At 36.7% G+C, this 15,423-nt stretch overlaps 2 protein-coding genes across 2 annotated transcripts; both read right to left on the bottom strand.

Annotated features, from left to right (window-relative positions):
* Positions 1 to 230: 230 nt before the first annotated feature.
* On the bottom strand, positions 231 to 2,093 carry LOC111208327. The gene is made up of 3 exons (XM_048762413.1): positions 1,556 to 2,093; positions 877 to 1,248; positions 231 to 798 (listed from the first exon to the last, which is right to left on the bottom strand). The coding sequence occupies exons 1-3, from the start codon at positions 1,596 to 1,598 to the stop codon at positions 407 to 409; spliced, it is 807 nt and encodes a 268-aa protein (XP_048618370.1). The 5' UTR covers positions 1,599 to 2,093; the 3' UTR covers positions 231 to 406.
* A 10,245-nt stretch (positions 2,094 to 12,338) lies between these two features.
* Positions 12,339 to 15,261, bottom strand: LOC106399866 (putative 57 kDa heat shock protein). The gene is made up of 3 exons (XM_013840311.3): positions 15,158 to 15,261; positions 14,460 to 14,831; positions 12,339 to 14,372 (listed from the first exon to the last, which is right to left on the bottom strand). Exons 1-3 carry the CDS (start codon positions 15,198 to 15,200, stop codon positions 14,137 to 14,139), a joined length of 651 nt encoding a protein of 216 aa, XP_013695765.2. The 5' UTR covers positions 15,201 to 15,261; the 3' UTR covers positions 12,339 to 14,136.
* Between the last annotated feature and the right edge of the window lie 162 nt (positions 15,262 to 15,423).

The raw sequence follows: 15,423 nt of genomic DNA, 5'->3' as shown, positions 1-15,423 counted from the left end.
TAGACCTGTGGAATATTCATAGTGGTTTGAGTTTTCACAAAATTCGAGGAGCCTAGAACGAGGATTCAACTGCCCATGTTTTCGAAGAGAAATGCTTCAAGAGTCACTCTCATGAGGTTCCTATAACTTTTCCTTATCAGGTTCCTATAACTTTTCCTTATCAGATTTTTAGGTTTTCATATTCATATCTTTAAAGAATTCAAGTTTAACCGGTTTGGGTTAAGCTTAAGGGAAAAAAAAAAGACATTGTGAAAGCAATGAACCAGTCACAAGATTCCATAAGAAACACAAAAGCAGTACACACACATAACTAAAACTTCAATCATAATTAAGGTCTCCCAAAATACTAAAACAGTGAAAAGAAAAACGTACGTAGATAGAGAGATATGTTAAAGAGTGACGATGATTACTCATTGTTGTTGTTGGGAGGAGGAGGTGAAACACGCACTTTGAGAACACCAAACTCTGCGTCCCAAGCGATGTCGTGGCTCAAAACTGGAGTCCCATCGGAACAAAATGCAAGCTTGCTGATGGCTCCAAGGAAAATACGGCAACTCTCGTCATGCTCATACACCTCCTTGTTCTCACCATAGAACTTGATCTCGTTCTCGTTAGGAAGCACGAACATGTCGTCACTACATACACCTGGCAGATCCACTGAAAAGTGATGACATCCATCAGACGATCCTTTTGTAGCGAGTACGCTCTTGCGACCTTTCAACACAAACGGATGATCCTCCACTTCAACCATGTTATATGGAGATAGAGATTCACTTAAATCGTATCTTCCAGATTTGCCTACAAACAAAGCATTTAAAATTTACAACAACGATAAGCAAAAAAATGGTGTGATTTTGAATTGAATGGGATTCGAACCTGTGTTAGGAGGCAGAAAGTGAGAACACTTGTTGTCATGGTCCTTCACCTTGACCCTTGAGAGAATCATCCTCAAGACTCCATCTTTCATCTTGGCATCCACGCCGGTGATCACGCAGCAGTCACAGCCAAGACCGGCGGTTCCAGAGTACTCACGAACGTCGCCAGCCTTGTCGCCGTCGCCGAGGGTTTCTTCGCCGGAGAAAAAGACAACCTTTTGTCTCACGGCGTCGACTCTGTAGCGAATCGCGTCGTCTGGAACACCGGGCAAGTCGACGCGGACGTAGAGGTCGTCGTTGGGAAGGACCTTGATTTCCATGAAACCCTTTGGACCGTACCTCTGGTAGGGATGGTTGGTCGCGTGCAACCTCCCTGTTTCATTACAGAACGTAGACAGAGAGTCAAAGAAGAGATTAAGTAGGAAACTTTATTCTTCATGGAGGATCTTTGTAACAAGTTTCATGTTAAATAGGGCTAAAGAAGAGAGCATCGACACTAAGATCAATAAATAATGAAACTTTATTTTCATCGGAGGATCAAAAAGATTAAATCTTTTGCGACAGGTTTCATGTTAAGAGACGTTTCATTTGTTTATAACTTCGTAACATGAACATGAACAAATGTAATAAGGGAGACTATAATTAATGGAAGAGATTAGGAGAAAGAAAGAGAGACAGACCAGGGATGTAAGGAACCCTCGACATGTCAATGTATGCAGCCATCTCTCTTCTTCTTCTTCTTTTTCTTCTTCTTTCTCTGTATTTTCTCTCTCGGTTGCGTAAAAATGTATTGTGATTTTGTTGTTTGGTACACAAACTGTATAAACGAAGTAGGAAGCTCTTTGACTGGTCTTCTCTTGCTTAATGTTACCTCTCTCTTTTTTACATTTTAACCACTGTTAACATAATTGCTTACCGTGGTAAGAACCCGAGAGTACGATAGAGGCATAGAGCTGTCCACCTCCATCTCTTTTTACCGCCTACAGCTGTCCTTCAATTTCTTTTCAGTGCGACAAAATAGAGAAATGAGGGCAACCTCGTCTCTCTCGCTTTATTTCGAACTTTTTACAGAAGATCATTAATGGATCCAAGACGTCAATGATTCTCTGAAGTTAAAACAGAGCTGTCAAACATCCTTTTTTACTTCCTCCTTATCTAATTTTCACATAAGACAAAATAGAAGTTAACAATGCAATGCAACGTCTCCTTTCCAGTTTTTAAATCAACCGTTTTTAGATGTTTATCCCTGCAGTTGTTTCCAAGTTTATTTTTCATGGTTGGGTTTTACGTGTAGTATTATTATTATTACTAGGTGCATAGTCTCCGCGCAAACGCGGTATCGGCTACATTACAGATGCATTATATATTTTTGTTTACGGGATTTTATTGTTTGTTCGTTTTTTTGTCTATGGGACTTTGGAAATTACATAGGTTGATGAGTTTGATATAAGAATGAATGACGAAGTCATATGTTAATATTTTTATATCTTATATGTTCAAAGTTGAGGGTGATGGAATTTGTTAATGTTTACTTAGGTAGTTGTTTGTATATAAATCAAATAGTGCATGGAGAAAGATAATAAATTTGGATTTAACAATTTAAATAAACAATAAATAAAATTTTCTTCTTATTTCACCAATTGTTTTTAGAAAAAAATAGAATTGTAATATATTTAAAAAAACTTATAACATTTTTAGAATAACATACTTAGAAAATTATTTTATTAATATTTTTTTTTTTTGGATTTTGTTATAAATGATTTGGGGTTGACAAAAAAGTCTAAAATATGGCCAAATATAATTTTTTTTTTAAAGCATGACTTTAAAATGTTAGGGTTTCAAAATAGATGGGTCTTGAATCTGTGGTTTAGTCTGATACTGAGAAAACTGTTAGGACTTCAACTCCTCTTTTTCTCTATGTTGGGAATATGAGCACTAATTTCCCGATTCATGTAGGTAAAATTGTTTTTTAGTTTGTGAGATTGAAAAACGTAGATTGATTTTAAGCATGATTGATGAGAGGTTTACTTGCATCAGCTTCGTATGCCATGGGTGTTGAGTTTCGTCGGCGCCAGATGTTAGACATGCAAGAAAGAAGGTCTGAATATGTTAATTTTGTGTTTTGTCTTTTCTTCTCTCGTGTTTTGTGGGTTCCACTCTTTGCTCATGCTGTACAAAAGATGAAGTCTGGCTAGGCCGTCTCACTTCTCTAAAGTATTCCCTTGATCAACCTCCCACCAACATCTATCTTCTGATTCTGTCTTGAAGTCGAGGAGCTTCCAGAAAAATTAGCTTCCATCTGCTGTTCCGCTTGGAATGGAGAAATTAGTTCTGAAATGCCGCATAAAAAACATATTGGCAAATGACTAATGATTGTCAACAACTATCACTATACTAAATAGAAAAGAAATCAAGGTTTTTTGTTCTGCACAAATGATGTCTCGAGTTTTAACCCGATTATCTAACTGCAAGTGCACAGTAAAGTACGCAGTAGTAATACGGGATCGAATCCACAGGGACCGATGATCACACGTAGAGTTGCAGACAAGTTAATAGCTACAGCGAATCAAGATATATTTTTTTGATGGTTTTTGTTTAATTTTCTCTAGTGTCACAAAGCATAAACAAGCATGTAAAAAGATGATTTAAACGAATTGAAAACTATTTTAAAACAAACGTTGGGCATTGGGAATTCTCAGGGATTTCTTTTTAATCAAGATACAATTAATGGCAGACACAGGGATATATTAAGAACCGTCTAGAACTCAAACACGATATTAGAATTAACCTACTTCCGTAGCGCTAATTCTCTATGTTATAGAAATCTCCACACTAACTTCCGCTGAGTTTCAATTTCTAAACAAGCATTAAGAACAGGTTCAATATGTTCACAAAGCGCAATAACATCAACTTCCGAGGGTTAAGGACACTTTGCTCATCTAAAGTATTTTCGGAAGTTCAAACAATCACTTTCGGTGCATCAAACAATCTGAAATCATGAACTAAGTGATCAATTCAGTTCAAGCAGTAAGAAACCCATTAGATGAAGAACCAAAACGTAATCCCTTAGTCTACACACGTTTTATGAATCAAAACATCAAGAAATCCCCTATGAGAACCCCTAAACCCAACTAGATGACTACTCACACATAACTAAGAAAGAACAAAACGATTTTGATAAAGAAAACATGATAAGATTGTATTAAAACAGAGTAAAAGTTCAGAAGATCTTCTCCAAATGGTTTTGAGATGAACTCCTTCACAAATCTTCACAAATCACACAAAAGATGAACAAAAACTCTCAAATCTCTCTCTAGAACTTGTAAATCTCCTCCTTGGTCGCCCCTGGTCTTTTCTGAGTCTCAAAAAGTCGAGTTCTTTTGTGAATTATTGAGGGGAGTGGGTAAAAAGGAGTGAAAAGCTCGTTTGTGCGTGTGGAGCCCGTAGCGCCTGAGATCGGTCGATCCACATGGCCCGGATCGGTCGATCTCGTGTATGAAAGCCTAGGATCGGTCGATCCACATATCCCGGATCGGTCGATCTAGTGCTCTGTGCGATCAATACTTCATTCGGTCCATTGTTCGGTCCATCTTGCTTCTGAATAAATCCCGAATGCGTTCTTTTCTTTCAAGCTATCTAGTAACCTGCATATTACACTTAAGAACACCAAAACGCATCAAATAGACCAAAACATTAATTAAAACCGACCATTTAATTGCTCCAAAACGAGTTTAAAACCGTTAAAAACACGGAATATCAACAAACTAAAATCTTACAACAGGGTTGTCACAATTTTTTTTCAGGAGCAAGATCTTTTTCTTCCCAGAAACCATAGTAAATGCAATCCTTGGGAGAGAGCTATCCATGATAGAGGCTAAAGTTGCGTAGATGAAAAAATAGATCACAAACATAGTGGATTTTTTAGGAAGAAGGAAAATATGGGATAAGCTGTTGACTAATTACCAGTTTCAGTTGTTGGTATGTCATTCCACTTGAATTTGCATGATTGTAAGCTTGCTTGGAGCTAACAAATATGCTATGTTTACCAGTTTCGAGGTTTGTGTTCGCAATCACTTAGCAATTGTCGAATATTCTAATTTTGACTGGAGATTGATCTCATGAGCACCTGTGATGACTTCATCAATAATGGTTAGTGAGATGAAACGAATGAGGAATGGATGATCAGTTATCGTGTACATGCTTGAGCACCTAGCATCCTCAAAATGATCGACTTTCACAATAGAACCTTCTTTCAAAGATGGCATGTAATGATTAGCACGTCTGACGGGAGTAAACCCATGAATCACGGAATCTGCAAATAATATTATTCAACAAAGAATTAGGAAATCAATTAAAATAATTATGTTTAATAAGTGCGATAGATCGAAAATTAACTTACCTTTTCATCAAGGAAGAGAACCGTGATTCCCACAAACTCCTTGTCTTTCTTGAAGTTCAGAGAATCCCATAAGCGGAGGAAGCCAAAGGCTATGCTCTCACTACTACGACCAAGATGGAGAGACTCGAAGGTTGATCGACGGACGCCGAGACGCCGGTTTGAGAAACTGGAGAGGCAGAGAGAAACATTTTCTAGATAATGCAGATTGGGTTCATCAAAGATGAGAATTATATATATAGGGTTTACAAAGGGGCTACAAATCAGGAACATTTATGATAAAGCGATTTAAGATGGGGACATGAAGAGTTCACGGTGAAAAAATAGATTACGAACACACACGGCGCAACTCTGTAACTCTGTAACTCAGACTTGTTTGAGATAATGATGAAAAAACCCGAACTCATGTTAAACGACAACAGTTTACAATATAGGAAAACCATAATTGTTGCAAACTTGAGCTTTTTTCATATAACGTGATGAATTCCATTAAAAAATGAAACCCATAATACACTTGTAGGCCCGTCCCTCAGAGGAAGCCGAAGAAGCAAGGGCTTCCGACCTTCATAAATATATATTAGGTTCGGCCATCAATGTACAAAGTATCAGTTGGCTTAGTGGTATAGATGTTGGTGTTTATATCTCAATAACCCGGGTTTGAGCCATGAGTTTGACATTTTTTCACACTTTTTAAAAGTGGAGCCCACGAAACGCTGACGTGGCGCGCTGAGGAATGAGCAAAAACTCAACTATTATAATATAGATTACTAGATTCTTTCTCCGCATGTATTTTGATTTTAACCTTCTTTTTTAAACATTTTTACTACTGTGTTAATTGTTTGTTTGTGTATTTTCTTTTTGCAATTTTTTGGGTTTGAGTTTACATTTAATTTTAAAAATCTTAAGTAGCTTTATCTTGAACATTTTTTAATGAATATTTCTCTTTTTATGCTTTGTTGGTTGTTTAAAATTTGGAATATGAATTTCTAATTTTTTTCTTTAGAAAATATTTTATATTATTACAAAGAAAGTACAACTTACATACTAAAGCAGGAAAATGTAGTTTTACATTTTGAAGATTTTCTCCTCTTGATTCCTTAATAAACTCAGACGTTAAATAAAAAGATGAAACTGTTTTTTGTATTCTCTTTTCCTTTCATGTTTATTGTAACGATGGACATAAATATGTAGAAAAAATTCACAGTAATGTATTTCTGACTCTGTTTTTGTTTCTCTTGTTAGTGTTTCTGACATCATGTGTACTTGTAATGGTAGCTAGTCATTGTAAATATTTGGCTCTCGTAATGTAAGTTGGATGCATAATCGTGACTCGAATGGCAGAGTGAGAATGTTTAATTTTGAAGGAGGAGTTTAGGTTGACAGTAGTTACAATTTAATGTTGTATTTTGAACTAAATTTTTTTTAATATAACCAATTTCGATTTCCATTGAAGTGCTGAAGGCCTTGGTATTTTTTTTTATCACACAACCAATTATGTTAATACAAAGAAGTAATTGTGGCCCAAATATGGAGGAGCCGTCTGCCATCAACTATTTCGACGCCGGTGAGGCCTCCGGCCGCCGGCGTCGGGATCTCTGTCAGGATTTCTGCTCAGCCTCTCGTTCCACCATATTTTGCTCTGTTTCTTTTCTCTTGTGTGACTCTCTAAGCGATAAATCTCAACCGAGATTGTCTCTTGCCGTGATAAAAAGAGATCTGTGTTTCCGTTTCGGTGTCTGTGTCACCAGACCCGTGACTCTCTGGGGGACTCCCCACCGCTCTGCCGTTCCTGTCAACATCAACCACAATGACTCACTTTCGCACCACGTTTGCTATTCTGGACCAATGACGGTGAAATATTCAACGCGAGTAGTAGCTACACCGCAAATCCCTAGATCCATGTCTTCCCGGCTAGATCTACCGTCGGCTTCGCCGACTAGATCTACTGCTGCCTCCGCCATCCCAGTTACTCACACCTCATCTTCCCGCTACTCCTGCTCCGAAGACCTTCACCGGATGCCACTCCTTCGACCGTCGCAATCTCTTCCCTCGTCCATAGTTTCCGGCATTTTGAAGGCTTGTGTGGTTGGGATTCCATCGTTTACCAGGCTTTCAGGGCTGAAATCTCGATGTCTGTGAAGTTTGAGCGCTCCCCGGTCCGCTACCACCTTATTCATCTTGAAAGTATACCGGTTTGGCAGTCTCCTCTGGGTTTCCGAGAAGATCTGTTGGGTTTCAACCGCTTGCTCCGGTGAGCATCCATCTCCACCGTTCGACGTTCCCGTCTCCTCACCACCCATCTCCACTTTCGGCGTATCTCCCAGGTACTCCCCGTCTCCGGTAAAGCGAATGGTTGTCTCCAACCCGAGGGTACTAAGTTTATGGGCCTGGCCCTTTCAGTCTTGTGGTATAAGAACTGTAAAAGTGACTATGCGATTGACTTCTGATGTGTGGGTTTGTGTGAAGAGCTTCAAGATTTCTGATGGATTCATTAGGGTCTTTGTTATGCGATTATTGTTATACCTCTCTTTTATGAAGATTGTTTCGGTGGATACACCGTGTTTGCTTACGGTTTCAACCTCTTCCTCTACCGAGAAGAGTACTTTGCAACCATGCCTCCTCTCTATGAAAGGAGATGTTTTCTCGGGTCTCTTACCGAGGCTTTGCTTCAGTTTATTCACCGGTTTGTTATCTTGTGGAGCGGTCTGTACGGGACCTGAAGATGCAATCGAGAATAATTTGATTGTTCTCGTTGGTGAGGGCTGTCTCTTAACTTCGCCTTGTGTGACTATTCTCCAGCTGTCCGACTTTGTCGGGAAGGCTTTTTTGATGCATTCAAGATTTGTTTTGAATTCGCTATCACCTTTTTCGGAAGATTTATCTGATTTAGTTTTATCTATCTCTGTACTTTATGCTTTCTTGCAAAGAGGATGTAATATTCCCTCTTGTATTGTATCAGAACAAGGTTGAATGAATGAAATTAAGTGGTGTTACAAAAAAAAAAAAAAACTAAAAGTTGTAGGGGTAAAAACCAAAGGGAAATCACTTTTTCTGAACAACACCAAAGAGAATTCCTATGAAACGCGTTTGTATGAAAAAGCCAAGCGAAAGGTGGACGGTAAAAAAAAAAAAAGAGAAATCTTAGAGAAAAAAACGAAACAGCTTAGATAAAGATAGATAATGGTCCTACAAAGCAACCATGGATTGGATTGTTGGATGTGGCTGGTTTAGTTACGTCTCCTGCACGTCACTCTCCTTGATGGATGCACTTGGCTCAGCTGAAGACCCTGTGCTGCAGGTTCCATCCATGGCAGAATTGAATTACACTCAAGGAGCATGTGCTGTTTCATCAATTGCGTCAGGTTGGATTTCTGCTACTACTCCAAATGGTGGCAGGACAAACAACCTTTGTCACAGTTATGGTCTCTCTTAACTGTAAAATTGTAGCTTGAGACTTTTGACCCTGAATTTGTGTGTTTGGCCAAATGTATCCACCAAACATTGTGGAGCTGGCATCTCATGGTTAGCACCCATTAGCCTGCCATATCAAACATGATTAAGTCAGTTTGGGAGGTGAAATATAAGATGAGTATGAGTAGTAACCTCGAAGTAGTAGTCAATAAGCTTCTACGCCTGACTCCCTGTTAGGCTCAGGACCAAGGAGCACAAAAGTTGCCTCATAGACAGAGATCTCATCACAGTACCTGTTACAAAGAGAAAGCACACGTGAACAACTTGTTAGGCAAAAGTGTAAGGCGAGGGCTTTGTAATGTACATTGCAACTCCAGTCACGTTGATGTCTCTGCATTTTGGACACATCAGTGAAGTTGTCCCTCTGTTAGCTTTAGTATGGCAGGCGATATAAACCACCACCCCTTGTGGTCAGCGTCATCTATTGTTGCGAAACAATCAAAATATGCCACCTACAATTGATCAAAAGTTGTTCTTAAACGTACTTGCTATGTATGCTTTATGGGTCTACCAGACTTTAAAAATTACCTGAACTGCTTCATGTTTCAGAAAGGCATAGATCTCTCCAATAGTAAGGGTCTCCACCTTCGTCTACATATGGTTCTAAATGAACAAAATATAGAAGGATTTCCAGAAGATATGGGCAACATCTCGAAGATTAATTAGAAAAAATTAAATGCATTATTATTACATGGTCAATAAAATTTTGCCACATGGCTTGTCCTTCCAAAATTAATTAGAAAAAATTAAATGCATTATTATTACAATTTTTTCTCTAGATTGTTTCTCACTCAAAGATACAAAATATTAACATTTTTCACTTCTTTCTAAAACCACGATCTCCACCTCTTTCGCGTAAACTGTTTTTCAGTTATAGCATATAAATTCAACTCATCAACAAATTTTTTTACGAGCTTCATTAAAAGTTAAGAATCTTTTTTACAATCTCCAGTTGCTCAACGAAGCAAAACAAGCGATCCTTCATCTCTCCAAAAATTTCAGTTTTGATCTTGAATTCTTGATAGGTTTCTTCATATTTTTTTTTTTGTACAAGTTCGAAATTTTTATCATTCATTGTCTGGATTAATACTTAATTTTTTTTTAATATGGCGGTCGAGTTTAAAATTGCGTAGGGATAATGATAAGAGTAATCTTGGAGTTCATATAAAATATAGCATAAATATTTGTATCGCTCAGTTTTGAAATTTATTTTAATTTTCTGCAGACATGTATGAAAAAAACAAAGCTCACTTGAAGAAGCATGAAGCTGATGTGGATATGCAAAAAGTTTGACCATTCTGAATTTCAGGTAAAAATACTTTTATTTACTATATAGTCTTTAGAAAAAAAACCAGGGCCTTAAATCTTTAATGGTGGTTTGACCATCAAATTGTAGAAGTGTCTTAGCCAAAATCATGTGTTAACTCAAAATGTTTTTTTGGTAGAAATTTCTGTGCTACGCACAGAATCCAGTGTTAACTCAAAATGTTTTTTTTCATCCTTTTATTGTCATCTTTTTTTAATCGTTTCATTTCTTTTAATTATTTTTAGGTTTTGTGTGTAGCATCAAAACTCGAGATAACTTTATGATTTCTTTTTTTTTTGTCAAAATTATCTTTATCTACTTCTCAGAGTAATACTTTTTTGTATGATTCTGTTTGAAGTGTTTTTTATAGATTATTTACAAGCAGGGGCGGATCCAGCCACATAACTAGTATGGGGCACACATCATATAAAATGTTTAGGAAAACAAAATTTTGTGTGGGGCACTTACCACACCTATGGCCTTCCTGCGTCCGCCCCTGTTTACAAGAAGAGGAATGAGCAACAAGATAGCACAAATATATTTAAAAATCAGACTATGGAATACTAAAGGTAATAGTTTAGCACTTTTCTTTTTGTTAAGAGGGAAAGTTATAATCTTATTGTTATTTTTTAATGTTAATTAAAAATTTTGGCTGAATTTTTAGTTTATCATGGATATATACAAAAAAAATCTAGCTAAACTTGCCATTAAAAACGTAAAGATGGCATATTGTGGTGCTGTGTGTGACAAGATTAGAGTAATATAGTAAATAGAGATTTAGCTTATTATTACTGTTAGTTGTTATAATTGTCTTGGATTATTATCAGGAATTATTTACCCGTACGTAGTACGGGACCAACACTAGTTAAGAAATAAAGCACTTGAGCAAAACCAAGAGACTTCTCAAAAGTACCGTAGACAAAAAGTTATAAGAGTAGCTTATTACCACACAATTCATTTTAGTTTACTAAAGCATACGTAATCAGAAACCAATTAGCCAATTTTACAGACGTACCTTTTTTTTTTTAATGGAGGTGGGCAAATCAAACAACATTCCTTCAGCTCACACTTGCTCTCCCCTTGCTTAGCACCTCCGGTTCTCCCTGGACCAGATAAAACAATCAAATCACCATCTATTCCCATAGAATAAAAACACAACAACAATGAGTAATAAATTTAAATCTCAAGAAGACCATTGGAGCTTGCTATTGTGTGCCTCATGTTACCATGAGTAATAAAAACTAACTGTGAGAGCTTTATGTTAACCATATCTATATGTATGATTTGGACGTAGTGGAATAAAATCAGACAATTAAAAAGACTTCAGACTGTGTGTGGTTGATAAATACAATGCAAATTAATCAAGATACTGGTTCGTGATTGATTTAATCAAGATGTTCTTGACTATATCTTGGAAACGTCTTACCTAATACGTTGGAGAGACTTTCGTTGTACTTGTTGTACAACTCATGAGCATCCTGGTCTCAAAGGTAGAGACGTTAATCAGAGGTCCCCTGAAATTGCCAACTATAATTGTGAGACAGTTAATGACACATACAACTAATTTCTTTAACGTGTGTTGCAGATAACATGAAGGTCTCTCAAAGAATGCCCGGTCTCAGTGGCGGATCCAGACAAATCATTTGACGGGGGCACAAATTTTAAATTAAAATAAATAATATATTATAAGTAGAATTATTATAAAGTATAATATTATTTACCTCATTAAAACCTTTTTGCTGCTGACAAAATTTTTTTTTTACTAATATTATTAATCATAATAACACAATGTAAATAAAATTAATTTTAAATGTTTAGAAAAAGAAGTCTATATAATATATTATAAGAAGATTATTATAAACTGTAATTTTATTCGACTCATAAAATTATATTTATAATATATATAATTTTTTTAAAAAATTACTAATATTATTAACCATAACAACACACTGTAAATAAAATTAATTTTAAATGTATAGAAAAATAAGTTTATATAATATTATGTCAATTTATACTACATAATTTTTACTTATCATATCATCAAGAACTAAATTCTAAAGTGTTAATAAAAATGAATAGATTGTTTACTATTTTAAAATTAACTAATGTTTTATTTACTAGCAATTCATAATATGGATTTTAAAGACAATGGATCTATCTATACGTTGTTTGGAAAAAGTAAACTTAAACATGAAAATATAATGGAAAGAAATAAGGAAAGATGAAAGCCAGTTCAAACAAAAAAAAAAATTAAGGAAAGATAGATAAGAAAAGAAATAAGTCTGGAAAAAAGTAAAAATAATAAAATTGAAGCTTGTAAATTGACACACAGAACATTAAATTCACATAAAATAATTTGTGAGTAGATTGAACTCTCAACACTGGAACCAAACGGGAGCACTTTAATTTTACCAACGAAGCTACAGAAGATTACTAGAACAGCTCTAACTGACAAAAATTAAAAAGTAGTCGGGGGCACGTGCCCCCGTAGCTTACACTGTAGATCCGCCCCTGCCCGGTCTTGGACGGAGTGGAAGGAGGCAGCAGCCAAAAGAGTGAGCAGATACTATAACCAGTTTACATACAAATCACCTCTCATACCACAGTTAGCTTCAAACTCTTGGAATGAGCGCGGAACCTGAACATGTCTCCCTCAATCACAACTGGGTTGTCTTGAAACTCCCAGAGGACATAACTGTGAGTGAAACAGCAACAAAATAGATGTCTCTTTGCTTTTTGTTGTGAAGAATCCCTGAATAAATGTAGCATGTGTTCAATTTTATTAGTGAGATGAACTGAAACTGACAATCATAAGCAGCTCCAAACAAATTACATTTCCCAAAAAAAATGTATTGAAGGAAAACGGACCTCCGATTCAGCTAATCCATGGAGACTTCGTTAAAAACAAATGAGCAGAGAGCGTAAAAGGGTCCAGGCTGGAAACGTAACGCACAAGGAGAACTCTATTAGACGTCGCAGATGCACTTGCTGTCCTCAAATTATTTGGAGAGTTAATTAAGGAAAAGAAGATGTCCAAATACAATTTTTTTAATGAATTTGAGTGGCTTTACGTGTTTATTTGGTGTAAGCTAAAATTCAACGTGACATGGCAAATTAGTGGTTTCTTATTGGAGGATTAAATTAAATGATCTGGACACTCACCCCATTCCCCTTTTAGTATTAGAAGAAGATAGAATTTTTTTCGTTTGTTTGTTTGTTTTTGACAACAATTTAAAGTTTGCTACTTTGTAAAACATCCCTTAAATATCTCGATTTAGATTCAAAGAAAACGTTTTGACCACATTCATGAGATGATATCAAAAGCACTTAACCATTAAACATATAGATAAACATTAATCCAAATTTTTAATAAAAGTTCACCCTCCATTAACGCTAACAAGAAAGACCATACAAACCTGCCCTAGACAGTAGACACGCAAGAGAAACGATAGACACGGATAAGGCAAAAGACATACGAACTCTCAATGCAACGTCTTTTTTTTTTGAATCAATTCTCTTTAGTAAAGTTTTCAACCATTGTTAGAAGTTTATCCAAATTACTTTAAATTTTATTCTGCATAGTTTCTTGGTATTAATTATTATAAAGTTTTATTTGTTATAAAGACAATTTAAAGTTTGTTGTTTCAACAAAAAGCCCATTAAAATATCTCGTTATAGACGAATGACATTTACGTAGAAGAAATTAAAAACACGTACATAAACAATAAACGATAAAAGATGATAAACACAAACCACATGCAAAAAAAAGTCCACGTCACGTAGATACATTTATTAAAAACCAGAAATGAAAAAAAAAGTCATAGAGACCTCATAGAGAAGACTAGACCATAAACCTTAGCTAGCTTAGACACCATAACGAGACGCAAGAGACATAGGATACATAGTTCAATCATAGATATCATAAGAGTGATGCATGATTACTGATCATTGTTGTTGAGAGGAGGAGGTGAAACACGCACTTTGAGAACACCAAACTCAGCATCCCAAGCGATGTTGTGGTCAAGAAGTGGAATCCCATGGGAACAACATGTACGCTTGTTGACGGCTCCAATGAAAATACGGCAACTCTAGTCGTGCTCGTACACGCTCTTGTTCTCAGCAATGAACTTGAATTCATTCTCATTTGGAAGCACGAATATGTCATCGCTAGAAACACCTGGTAGATCCACTGAAAGGTGATAACATCCGTCAGATGTTCGTGCTGAAGTGAACGTTCCCTTGCGACCTTTCACCACAAAGGGATGGTCCTCCACTTCAACCATGTCAATTGCAGAATTACCTATATCATATCTTCCCGATTTGCCTATATATGAACCACAGCAAATGGAACATTTAAATCTACAATAACGCCACGGATAAGCAAAAGGTGTGATTTGAATGGGAATCGAACCTGAGTTAGGAGGCAGAGTGTTGGTACACTTCTTGTCGTGGTCCTTCACCTTGACCCTTGAGAGAATCATCCTCAAGACTCCATCTTTCATCTTGGCCTCCACGCCGGTGATCTCACAGCAGTCACAGCCCAAACCGGCTGTCCCGGAGTACTCACGAACGTCGTCAACCTTGTCGCCGGCGCCGGGAGTTTCTTCGCCGGAGAAAAAGACAACCTTTTGTCTCACGGCGTCGACTCTGTAGCGGATAGCGTCGTCTGGAACACCGGGCAAGTCGACGCGGACGTAGAGGTTGTCGTTGTGAAGGACTTTGATTTCCATGAAACCCTTTGGACCGTATCTCTGGAACTGATTGTTGGTCGCGTGGAGCCTCCCTGTTTCATTACAAAGGAGAACGAGTCAAAGAAGAGACTAGCAAACTAAGATCAACAAAAGAAGGAAACTTTATTCTTCATGGAGGTAAAAGGTAAATCTTTGTAACAAGTTTCATGTTAAACAGAGCCAAAGAAGAGAGTATCAAAAGTCAAAACTAAGATCAATCAAGAAATGAAACTTTATTTTCATGGAGGATCGAAAAAGAGTAAATCTTTGCCAAAACAAATCATGTTAAAAGACGTTTCATTTGTTTATAACTTTGAAACATGAACAAATGTAATAAGGGAGACTAATTGATGGAAGAGATAAGGAGAAAGAAAGAGACCAGGGATGTAAGGAATACTCGACAAGTCAATGACCGAAGCCATCTCTCTTTCTTCTTCTTTCTCTTTCTTTTTCTTTCAACTCTCGGTTGCGTAAAAATGGATTATCATCGCTTGCTTTAATGTTACCTCTTATCTTTTAAACATTTTAACCACTGTGTCATCGCTTGGTTTATGTGTTCAAAAAAAAAAAAAACCACTGTTAAAATAATTGCCTTCCTTCTATGAATTGTTAACCGGGGAGTACTACAGCTGTCCATCTCTTTAT

The sequence above is a fragment of the Brassica napus genome, chromosome C7 (genome assembly GCF_020379485.1).
Source record: "Brassica napus cultivar Da-Ae chromosome C7, Da-Ae, whole genome shotgun sequence".
Lineage (NCBI taxonomy): Eukaryota > Viridiplantae > Streptophyta > Magnoliopsida > Brassicales > Brassicaceae > Brassica > Brassica napus.
Note: the sequence above shows the minus strand (reverse complement) of the source record. Positions and strands in the feature narration are given on the sequence as shown.